This window comes from Macadamia integrifolia, chromosome 8, assembly GCF_013358625.1.
Source record: "Macadamia integrifolia cultivar HAES 741 chromosome 8, SCU_Mint_v3, whole genome shotgun sequence".
NCBI lineage: Eukaryota > Viridiplantae > Streptophyta > Magnoliopsida > Proteales > Proteaceae > Macadamia > Macadamia integrifolia.
In genome coordinates this window covers 1149493-1162398 of record NC_056564.1, presented here as the reverse complement: position 1 = coordinate 1162398, position 12906 = coordinate 1149493, and the positions used below count along the sequence as shown (strand labels likewise).

The 12906-nt window shown below is 38.5% G+C and overlaps 1 protein-coding gene across 1 annotated transcript; it reads left to right on the top strand.

Moving 5' to 3' along the window:
* The first annotated feature begins 777 nt into the window (after nucleotides 1–777).
* Nucleotides 778–9558, top strand: LOC122087436. The gene is made up of 4 exons (XM_042656575.1): nucleotides 778–1413; nucleotides 4594–4761; nucleotides 5855–5929; nucleotides 9358–9558. Exons 1-4 carry the CDS (start codon nucleotides 1168–1170, stop codon nucleotides 9541–9543), a joined length of 675 nt encoding a protein of 224 aa, XP_042512509.1. The 5' UTR covers nucleotides 778–1167; the 3' UTR covers nucleotides 9544–9558.
* The last annotated feature ends 3348 nt before the right edge of the window (nucleotides 9559–12906 follow it).

Genomic DNA, 12906 nt, shown 5'->3' with positions numbered 1-12906 from the left:
TAATATTTACCCAGTAAGTAATAATAAAATCCTAAATATTCAAGAGCTTTGTTTATTTTATAATTTCAAAATTGTCCTTTGCCATACATGCAAGCTTTACTGTCCAAATCCCATATATGATGAATAATATGTAAGCATGGTATTTGGATATGTGTGTCAAAGTTTCTCATATGTTCAGTGCCAGAAAATAGTTATGTTGATTTTTTTCTTACCTCATCTTATTTTGAGAGAGAGAGAGAGAGAGAGAGAGAGAATTGAGATTTTCCATCGAAGGAATCCGCTTTTATTGGATTTTTATTTTTTCATTTATATAAAAAAAAATATTAGACAAGTTAAGTAACCATGTCCGTCATCTCTCCGCCCTAAAAATTAGGAATCAATTACAATTTAAAAAACTAATAAATGGTTTAGATTAATCTAATATTAAATAGATGATTAATATTAAAAGAAAATAAAAATAAGATTGTAATACGTGCGTGATTCTACCACTCGCCCTTCCAATGATTTCTGTTCGATCTGATATTTATAATTAAAATGGTAAAAAAATGGCGTTTTTTGAATTTCAAATGATACGCTATCGATCACCAATACCGTGAACTAGAACCCTATTACTATTAGTGGGAAAAAGGCTAGTCGGCATTTCTATAGTCAGGCATTTAATATGTTTTGTGTATTTTGGAGAAAGAGAAAGGGTACTGAAGTGTTACTGTGTGACCAACGGCAGAAAACCCCAAGAAACTTTGTTATAAATGCAACGGCCGAATTAGGACTGAACCGACCGAACACACCTCAGTATAAAGTATTAAACCAAGCGTGCTGCGTGACTGCGCAAGGCGTCTTTCTAATTTCTATCTGTGTTCCAATTTTCCTGTCATTATTGAAAAAAAGAAGAAGAAATAAATAAAAAATAAAAAGAAAAACCAACGGTACCGAACAGATCTCAGTATCACACTCACCTCTGCGGGAGACCCAAAACTGAAACCAAAACGGGAAATCAATTAGGAAACCCAGGTCAGGAGAAAGGGGAAAATTTGGAGGAGTCCTCTCAATCTCATCGAGACATCGACAGTCGTCACAGTTGTTATCTCGCGTTTCTGAGACGACTTTGACTGGAATGCATGCGTTCATCATCGATTGTTCACATGGAGTTTGTTGTTTCGATGATTGATGTTAGAGGTGGGAGTTGAAATGCAGCCCAACTCGCCCTCGTTCCGAAGCTCAGTGGAGAATCCATTCGCCTTGGATGGCCGTTTAATCGGGGGCTTTGAAAGCCCTGGGGTGTTGTTCTTCCTTTCTTTCCTGTTTGTTCAAGGAGGAGGGATGGATTTCTCCAAAGTTGGAGAGAAGATTCTCAGCTCAGTCCGATCCGCCAGATCTCTGGGCCTTCTCCCTTCTCCTTCTGATCGACCTGAGGTATTTCTTTTTTCCTTCCCCCACCACCCCTATTTAATTCGGAATTCTCTGCTCCAAACCTTGCACGGAATTTCGGTTATTGTTTGCTTGAATAGAAATTATTGGAAACTGAAGTACATATGCTGAGAAATCTGACAATTTACTCGGTATTTGATGTACAATGTGCTTTCGCGGTTGACTGGCCTTACCAAGGTATTCAATTGTGCCAGTGAGCTTACGGATGGTAGTGCTCCCAGATAGATAATCGAGTCGTTTTTGTTTAACATATTCAACGTTTGTTCCTTAGCCCACGAGGAGAACTGCTATTAGCAAGTATAGATTTCCATGTGATTGATTACTAAATTGTTTTTCTTTGCTAAGCGTTCAGTCCCGATTGAAACTCAAATTCCAACCTAGTTCGTACTTTCTATGAGCTAACATTAAACCCACAAACTATTTGTCAATGTTCCGTGATCTTTTACGCCTAACGCCTATATCTCACCTATACCACTGGGAGGGGGGAGGGTAGCAGAATTAATGCGCTGCATCACTGTAATTAGTTTAAATTCCATAGTCGAGTGTAGAAATGGCAATGAAGTTATCCATCAAGAAAGTTGAGTATCTACTAATAGAGAGAAATATCTAATTGTGAAAATAATGCATAGGACTCTGCCCAAACTTAACACCACCCCCCCCCCCCCCAAAAAAAAAAAAAAAAAGGAGGCATTTGTCAGCATTGCGTAGTCTTTCCAGCCTTTCACCTATATCAAGATTTAACTAGCTATCCATCAAGGTAAATCATGTTTAATTTACATATAAACATAATTTATTGTATATTGATTTGAACTTTGCTCCATTCATTAAAACCCCCCCAAAAAAAAAAAAACATATTTAAGTATTTTTCAGTGTCCATATCGCTTTATCAACTAGTTTTCAGTGAATATGCTTAGAGATAATGCCATCAAATCTCCTCACTTATAATTCCTGAAGGAAAAGTTGCATATTTGCCTGAGATTCCATCCTATTCACCGCATTTTTTTTTATCGTAAAGGAGGAGTAATTTTTTGATATAATAGAAGTCAAACTAAGTTTAGGTGTAATGTAATTCAATCTGAATGCTCCAGCTTCCATATGCACTTTGGAAGCTAGTTGCTGGAATTTGGTGATGCAGTCATGACTGCCCGATTGGGCCTTGGAAGACCTTATTTTGGACTGTCGATGAGTTTATAGGTCTTGGGTTACTTGTTTATGTGGTAATTTTGTAATGGCCTGAATTTAAACGCACAAAGTGTGGGGTGATGTCGGTACACGAGATTGGTGTCTTAAGTTTAGAGTTTAACTTATATTAGGATACTTAATAGCTAATATAGAGTTCTGATTTGAGAGGCTTTATATGTCTAACAATACCTCCCATCAACTAAGCATGATTTGAGTCGAGAATATTGAGTTTTCTTAAGAGTTTTTAGCTGTTGAGCTGAGCACATGGGACTGGTTTTCCAGACTGGCCGATTGTGTTTTCCCTTCTTCTTCTAGTTCATCAGGTGTTCTCTTTCCTTTATTGCTTTTATTTATCCTTCTTATTCTCCTTTCAATTCTAGTAGTTCCTTCCTGGTTATTTTTAATTTCTTTTCTCTTCTTTAGGATTTGTGTTCTGCTTATATACCTGCCGAAACCGAATTCTATCTTTCAAATCCGGTTGGTGAGATCAGTTAACATTATTATTGAACATTTGAACTGTTTATCGACTTTGATTATTAGATTCTGCTTAGATCCCTTGGTTCTTGAATTTAGCTTGAAGCTTAAGCAGCCTAGGAATCATCTATGAATCCTCATCTGATTTTCAAGTCCGGACCATTGACCTTTTATAGAATGCAGTCCATTCCACTTGGCTGAGCGAAGGGTGCTCAGAAACTGTTGATTTGTCAGCATACGATCCTGTCTGAACGATCAGACCCTTTGAATTGTTTGAACCGGATGGTTTTGATGGTTGAACAGTTAACAAACCAGTTGCAAGATTTTCAACAAAAAGTGAAGTGCGTGTGACTTGAACCATCTTTTGCATAACTAAGTCAGCTCCTAACCACAGTGTTTGATAATTGTTGCTCTATAACTGTATGCCATTTTAGTATTTACAAAACGTATGAAATACTAAGCAATCCATTGGCAAAGCTCGCTCATAAGATAATTTGAACCTAGGACAAATGTTGCCACTATGATAGACACAGATATGACAAATATACCAGAATGCACAAAAGAGAAATATTGCCACCACGCCAGCCATAGATGCAACAAATAATCTTGACATATTTAATATCTTTAAAACAAATGTTGCCACTATGCTAGACACAGATATGACAAATATACCAGAATGCACAAAAGAGAAATATTGCCACTACGCCAGACATAGATGCAACAAATAATCTTGTCATATTTGATATCTTTAAAACAAATGTTGCCACTATGCTAGACACAGAAATGACAAATATACCAGAATGCACAAAAGAGAAATATTGCCACTACGCCAGACATAGATGCAACAAATAATCTTGAAAATTTAATATCTTTTCATATACTTGATGGTCAGACACTCAGGCGGCTGGATCATCGACCTTTTTGCCTGAAAAGTCCTACATCAAATCCAGTTTTAAAAACATTGGTCAAGACTCAAGAGATCTTTTTCTTGACGGGACCCTGTTAAGGACATATGAAAGAGAAGGGGATAATCTTTTTGTTTCCTTCTGGCAGTCATTTTTGTCTGAACATCATCATGTTACTTGGGGAGGGGGGAGATTTCTCCTTGCGTTTGTATAGATTTTGTTTGCTCTTATTAAATTAACTTCTAGCAATGAAAAGAAAATGAGATTTTTTTTTTTATTGCATAGACATTGCTGGAAAATGCACCTTCCATCCCACAAGACACCTTTACACAATGGGAGGTGGGCGGCATGATGGTGGGATATATTATTCTTGTAATTTATTTGTGACACTACATAGAATTATCTGTCATTACTAGAGCTGGTAGTCAGAGGGTATATCAAAACCCATGCCTCAGTTTTGTTCTTTCTTTATTTGAACTTTTACGTGAAAATAGTTATTGATTCGTGCTTGCTTACTGATTGTTACACTTGAAATTGAGATGAAACTTAGATTAGTTAGGTAGGAGGCCTGAGATCTGAATATATTGTTGTTCCCTTTTTGCAGGTTCCTGCACGTGCTGCGGCAGCAGCTGCTGTTGCTCGAGCTTTAGCAGGACTCCCTCCCCACCAAAGACTTAGTCTTCCGTCAAGTTCTGAAGAATTGGTTTCCATTTATGGGAGCAGGCCTCGTGGTGAAATAGTTGAGGAACTAGAAGAGGACTTCTATGAAGAGGTGCAACTTCTTCTCAAGATGGAGAGGATGCTCCTCCATCATTATCTCTTCATTATCTTTCTTAACCTTATTCTTGTTTTTTTTTCCTTTCAATGTGAATTTCTTCTTCTGCCATTTATTTGATTCTAATAGCGTTTCTTATCATGTGTTCTCAAAATTGCAACCCTACAATCCCATTCCTTAGCTTTCAGTAATTTTTCGTTTTAAATTTTATTATCACCATTCACACTATATCCTAATTTCAAACCATTATCAGCCTTTATCCCTCTCCACCATCTCAGCACTATTTAGCAGTATAGCCGTAAAAGTCCACAGCCTAGGCTCTCCTGCATCATTCCCATCACAGGCAATAAGGTTTAACTCTTTGCACGGAAGGGGATGTGTAAATTTGTGACATTCTAGGACCAGATGTTGGGACTTTTGTTGCTCCTAATGCGGTCCAGTGGTTGATCAACAACCATAGGCTATTGAAAATCTTTTCAGTCGGAACTTTAGGCAGTTCTTGAAAAAAGATAGCAACAAAATTATCCCTAGAGTTGAGACTAAGAGGAATGCATAAACCAATGCTTCCATAGATTCGATCGTGGTTTACAATTATAGCTTCCACACATAACATGAGAATGAACAAATGATTTGATCTGTATAAGTATTGATATTGGATTGACTGAATTGTCCTCGTCATATCCCAATCCAGATCGGCTAATCCAGCCAATCCAATATCGATATTGAAGCCGTGGTGGGGGTTGAGTTATATCACTCTTCTTTCCTCTTATTTCTCTTCCATTGTTTTTTATATTTCTTTTTATTTAATAGTTGATCTTTCTGTTGCTGACAGAAAAAAGAAGGGTTTGAGTAAAGTCTAGGTAACCTACCTAGAATTTATTTTGAAAGAAGTTGTAATAGGATGTTCCCTTTGCATTAGAGTTAGTGTGAAGCATTTATGGAAAGCTATTGTTATTAATAGATATGGCCTTCCAAAATAAAGAAGTTTGATGTTGCCTTAATTTTAGAACTTGTGTTAAATATTTCTTCTGAAGCAATTGTCCTAAAGACATTCTGTGGAAAGCTGTTGTAATTCCTTGATTGTGTGCAGGATTTTGATCCAGTGAAGCATGTTCTGGAGCATATTCCATCAGAAGGTGATGGTCTGACCTATTTTGAGGAAAAGGTAGCACTCCAACTTATTCTCTTCCTGGCCAGGGTTTCTTTTCCCTTGTTGCTAAAGGGCATGAAAATGTTTAATGGAAATGATATTTTCTCTATTTCTTAAACTTGCAAAATTCCCACCTTTTTAAATCTTCTTTGTTGTTAACTGAATTGAGTTGTGGTTTATTGGTAAATAGTTGTAAGATTTATATTTGTTGAAAAGGGGCTAACTCCATGTACAAAAATCTTTCCCAAGGCCTCAATCAGATAAGCCACCAGCTGTACCGGAAAAGAGTGTTTTTCCGCTGGAAAGAACCTCCCGGTCATTGGAGGAGCTGATTATAACCAGAAAAGGCTTCCGTTATATTCCTATACTTTTTTTTTAACAGCTCATGTATTGTGGAAAGTTGACCCTTAACTTTGGCCAGCACCCACTTGAGTGTGTAATGAAATAAACTGCACTTGGAATGAAGAGAAGAAAAGATGTAGGGTAGGGGGGTGGGGATGAGGGGTTACCACAGGAGAGTCAAATAATCAACATAGTTCCATAGTTGTCACAGCGTCTAGACGGCCCAAGGCATTGGACGTCAAGATGACACCAACAAGGCCGCACAAGTGGTGCCAAGGTTCAAAGTTTTGGTTTTGAGCTTGGTTTCGACTAGGCTTGAAACCAAAATATTTCACGGTACTGCAAAATTTCGATCAAAACATAGAAGGTTTCGGTTACTGGTTTCGATTGATGGTTTCAAATTTCTAGAAAACCGTATGTTGGGCCCTTTAAACATAGTGGAACCTTGTAAAAACAGACGTACAAAATGGCAGGTAGTGTATGCGGTACACTTTATGATGCTGCATACAAAAAATTTAGTATTAGACCACATAATTTTATTGTAACAACTAAAATATGCTTTAGGAATGAATAAGCATAAAATTGGAAACCATTTCATAATTATCAAATGTTATTCATGTTTCATTACAAAGATATGGGAGTGATTTGGCGAAAAATCACAAAAAGTGAGGTTTTCTAGGGAGTTTCCCTTTGGAGTCGAAACTAGCAAAACAATACCGAAACTCAAATCATGGTCGACCGAAACTGTGAAATTTTGGTCGAAACATTTTGCAATTCTTTAGTATCACAGGGTGTTTTTTTTTTTTTTTTGACAGCTTCCAAGACCGAAATATTTCGGTTGGTTTTGCGAAATTTCGTCGAAACCTTGGACCATGGGCAATGACTAGGTGACCAAGGAGCCCTTCCAGCAAAGGGCGCCTAGACACCTAGGCGACGCCTTGTGAATCATGCATAGTTCTCCTCGTGATATTATTATTGTTGTTGTTGTGAAAAGACATCCTGTCCCATTTGTCATATTTGTAATATTCTATGTACCATTCTGCTCTCTTTTTCATTTTGTACAATCTGATTTTTTATTAGAAAAGAACAAAAATTTGAACCATGTGCATGTAAGAAGCTTCTTGTAGGCTTTCGTTGTCACTTTCCGAAACCAACTGTATAAATTCTTGATACCTTGTTGCTGTTTTAATTCCATTGTATACTGAAAGATATCTGATGTTTTGAGAATTGTGCGGAACCTGCCTATGGTTGAAGAGAATGAGGTATGCCGAACTTATTGGAATAGTTTGAAATTTCGCTCGAAATGGTCAAAATTATTTTACTGTTTTCCAATTTTATGGTTTTTTTCCGTTCCTAAATCCTATTGCATAATTCAATTATTTATTGAATGTTGTGTGTTATAGGACTTAGTTATGTGTAGAATAGGTTATATAAGGGAAGAGATATAGACATACAGTAGGCTACCGCGTTCACATGTGACCTAGGATTTGAAGCCAAGCTATAAATTTGAGGTATTTTTGTTTTTTTTTTTTCCTCCTTCCAATAATGATTTAAATATGTACCATAGTTTTTAAGGCGCTGATGCGGTCGCCTTAACAGCGCCTTGGTGTTGATGCGGCCTAGAGATGGTAAGGCAGTGCTCCGCCTTATGTGAAGTGAGACCTTATGGGTTTTTGTTTTTTTTTTTTTTAAACACATTTTAAAATTACTTGATGAAGATTCCAAATATAGATTTTTTATTGGTAGGTGTATGGTTTTGTTAACACTTGAGATGTATGGGATCAACTTTACTCTATAAAAAATAACCAAAACAAACAAAAGAAAAACACGATTCACAAATAGGGTTTGGATTTTGTCAAGGGTTTTAAGAAAGGGCTTTGAGAAGGAATCAAGGAACAAGGAAGAACCATTGATCCAGGCCACCATTTTGCTCCGGCAGCGGTGAGCTTCATTCTTCTTTGACGGGAGTAGAAATATACTGGATGACCTTAGGACTTAGGCACTAGTTTTGGCATCATAGAGGTAAGTATAATAAATACTTGTATTTTTTATGTCTTCTTTTCTTTATATTTATAATTTTGTTTCATAATTATGTATTTATATTATATGTTAATATGTTATGATGATTAATGATTGATGATCGATGATTGATGAAGATGAACTTAGTTTATTCACTTTATTGATTTGTTTTCATTGGTATGAATATGAACCTTTAATATTTATTTAACATATGAGTAATAGGATTCAACTAGGATTTGAGCAAATAAATTGGTTTTATAAAAAAATTACACATGAACGCTTTAGTCGATAAGGCGACGCTTTATGCCCGCCTTATCGCTAAGGCGCTCTGAAAGACCCTCAAACGCCTCTGTCGCCTTACCGCCTTAAAAACTATGATATGTACAAACATGCTTACATAGGCACTACAAGAAGTCTCAGGGCAAGATCTCTCATTTGGCCACCAGTTGAGCTGCAAAATGGACCAATCTCGAGCCTATTTTGCAGATCCTGACTTTTTATTTTTATTTTTATATTTCAATCAGGGTCGAAAACCTGGTCAAAACAGAAATTTGGAACCTTACTCATTGGTGGCCTTTAGACCAAGGAAAAATGGTTCTTTGGGTTTCCTTTATGAGGTTTTCTGGTCTTCCTGCTTCTGTTATCAGAAGAGTGGAAATCTTTCTGTTGGTATATACTCAGGTTTTGGGGCTTGTATAGTATAAGGCCTTATAATCTACTAAACATTTGGCTTAGCTTGGAAGAAAAAAGTGATATTCTGTTTATCTTTAGGTTGAGGCTGTGTGAACCTATTACATACTTGCAGTAACTTTGTTTTTTATACATTTGGGATCATTAGTTTCTGGGGAATTTCGTATGAATGTATGATATATAATGTGCAGAGTAGGTAATTTCACGTTGAATATCTAATTATATGATTTACTAAAGGTATCTCTTCGGACAGACATTTTGCTTTTTAAGTGTCGAATCAACCTTACTGTATAATAGGCGCTTATTTTTTTCTAACGATGGCTCATTCAACACTTTCTGGGAAAGCTTCATTCTATTCATATTACAATATGAATTTGCTTTTCTCTTTACAGGCCACTCTCAGGTTAGCACAGCTAGATAGGATAGCAGAACGACTTTCTCGTCATGTTATGGAGCACCATGAAGAGATGGGTGAGTTTATTGTGAGGTTATGCATAACTCAACTTTTTTTTTTTTCCAAGTGTTTGTGCTTTGCATATATCTTTATCATTCCTGAAAGAGGCTGGCATATGGTGTAGAGATGCACTCTGGATTTTCTTTTGGCTATTGTAAGTGATCTTGTGGATGTCTGTCTAGCACATTTGTATCTTTGTGGTTCATTGATATTCTTTGATATATTTCAATTGAAGGAAACAAAGGTTCCATCTAGCGTTAGTTTTATTATAATGTTCATTTTAGCTTCAAAATTGTACAAATAACATCTCAAAATTTTGATGAACAATTATATATTGATCCAAAATAATGGATGCAAAAGAAGAGTACAAGCATAAGCAAAAAGTTTAAATAGAGTAGGCAAAAAAAAAAAGAGTACAGAAATACATACGCAAGAACTAACATTTTTTTTTGGGTGAATAAACAATTCATTACCAAGCGAAAAGGAGAAAAAAAATAAAATTACAGCCCCTAGAAAGGGGAGGGAGAGAGAAACATAACTATCTCAGGGGGAGGTACTACTCCTGATGGTGGAGCTGGGGAGCTCCTAGGAGTTTACAATATGACAATTTCTAGGGGAGGGATTACGAGGGGAAGAATTCCGAGAAATTTTTGCCTTAACATAAAAAAGGAGATGGAACCCCAAATCTTTTCAAGAGGGCGAGAGTTGGAGGTCCATTTTCTATGATTTCTTTCCATCCATATCTGATTATAGTAGCATAGAATGCTAGCCTTCCCACTATATCACATATAGGGCCCATTTGATAACGTAACCAGAAACGTGTTTCTATGTTTTCTTGTTCTCAGAAACAAAGAAACGGCATAAATACCATTTGGTAAAAGTGTTCCGTTCCACTTGTTTCTTGAAACATAAATTGAAATTTATAACAATTTATGCTTCAAGAAACATGAATGACGAAACAAGTTTTACTTGTTTTGCTCGTTTTTCGAAACAAAAATGGGGCACAAAAAATCGATATTGAAGACGGAGTTTGGCATCACTACCATTCTTAGTGAAGCTACTGGACTCCTTAATCGCATATCTGTATTCTTTCGTCTCCGATGAAGTCTAGCCAATCCGAAGCAGCTTCATCGTCGTCCACTACAGTGTTTTCCGACCCACCACATCAACCGTTGGCGGTTCCGACGACAACATCATCATCGACGGCATCAGAGAAAACGGCTTGTCTATTGATATCGGCTGCAAAAGAAACCTCTGGGTCCCGCGAAGGGGGCGGCCAGGAATCGGTCTCCGTCGAGCGTCGTGGAGATCATTCTGCGGTTTGTCGATGGACGGTCGTCAATTTCCCCAAAGTGAAGGCTAGGGCACTATGGAGCCGTTACTTTGAGGTGGGAGGATACGACTGTCGTCTCCTTGTATACCCTAAAGGAGACTCTCAAGCCCTCTCTGGTTACTTCTCCATCTACCTCCAAATCATGGATCCTCGGGGTTCCTCTTATTCTAAATGGGATTGTTTCGCTAGTTATCGGCTCTCCATCGTTAACCACCTCGACGAGGCCAAGTCCATTCAGAGGGACTCGTGGCATCGATTCTCAAGCAAGAAGAAATCTCACGGTTGGTGTGACTTCACCCCCTCTTCCACAATTCTTGATCCCAAAGCTGGTTTCCTTTTCAATAACGACTCTGTTCTCATCACTGCTGATATCCTCGTATTGAATGAATCCATTTCCTTCACCCGTGATAACAATGAGGTACAGTCCTCTTCCTTGTCGTCACAGGTCCTGTTTCTGTTGTATTGAGTGGGAAGTTCACTTGGAGGGTTCGCAATTTCAGTCTTTTTAAGGAGATGATCAAAACCCAGAAGATAATGAGCCCTGTTTTCCCTGCTGGGGAATGTAATCTTCGGATTAGTGTCTACCAGAGTTCCGTCAATGGGGTTGAGTATCTCTCAATGTGTCTGGAGAGCAAGGACACCGAGAAGTCTGTCGTTCCCGACCGGAGCTGCTGGTGTTTGTTTCAATGGGTCGGTTTCCTATTTGCAGAAGAAGAGACAGATAAACGTTTCAAGAAACAAGGTTTATCAAACACCCAAAATTCAGTTTCTGTTCCCAGAAACAGAAATTTCTGTTTCTGTCGTTTCTTGAAACAAAAACAGCAGAAACGTTATCAAACGGGCCCATAGACTTTCCTTGGAAAGTCATATCTTGGAAAGTCATATCCATCCAAACTCACTCCCTTTGGAAAGGGAGGATCCTCCTGTTGACCGGCCAACACTTGTTAAGAATCCCTTTCCAGATGGCAGAAGAAGTGGAGCAAGCAAAGAAGAGGTGCTCAATAGTCTCCGTCCCATTGCCACACAGGATGCACAATGAGTCAACTGGAATGCCTCTCTGAATGAGAAGGTGATGAGTGGGCAAGGAGTTAGTGAACACCCTCCAAGCGGTGAAGCTCTGACAAGGAATGTGACGCTTAAACCATATGAGACGATGCCATGGAGAGATCGGCCTATGGGTCCTGACAAACTCCCAAGTAGCCTTGGAAGAGAAGAGCTTTGAAGAAGAAGGCATCCAGAGAGTAGTGTCTCGGCTTTGTTGCTGGGATAATGGAATGGCAGGCAGGGAGTTCCTAATAGCCTCAAGGTGAGCCACAGAATTGGTTGGGGGAGACCAATTACCAGAAGAGATGATATCAGCCATAAGGGCCATCTTGGGCAGACTTGAGCTATAGATTCTTCTGGCGCTTATGGTGTGGTACAGGATTCCTTTGGGGTGTCATGGGTCAAGCCACAGAAAGGTGTTGGTTCCATTGCCTATTTGGGAAGAACAGGCAGAGGATATAGAGGGCCGGATAGCAATGATTTTGCGCCACACCCATGATGCATCGGCTGTGATCTTTACTGTCCAAAAGGAATCCAATCTAAGGGGATTCGAGTAGACCCAATCAACCCATATACTCTTCTTCTTCGAGATGATTTTTCAAGCCAACTTGATGATACCGGCCAGATTCACATCCTTTATCCTTCTCAAACCAAGCCCCCCTTCTGTTTTGGGAAAGCAAACTGCAGCCCATCTGATAGGATGAAGAAATCTAGAGCACTCGTTACCTTTCCAAAGGAAAGAGGCAAACATGGACTCCAACTTCGAAATAATGGATCTGGAAAAGCATAAATACCCGACCAGTAAATGTAAGAAGCCTGGAGGACGGATCTAATAAGCTCAAGACGCCCTGCAAATGATAGAAGCTTTCCTTTCCAAAGCTGAAGGCGCTTTCTAATAAGGTCAAGCATAGGAGTACAATGGTGGGTAGAGAGCCTGGCTGGGATAAGCGGGAGCCCAAGATATTTTACTGGAAGATGCCCTATGCAGAAACCCGATTGCTCTAGCAGAGATGCCTTGACAGAGTCAGAGATCCCAGCCAAGAAGATAAGAGATTTTGCCTTATTAATGTGGAGCCCAGTCATTGTAGCAAAATGAGACAGGCAAAGCAT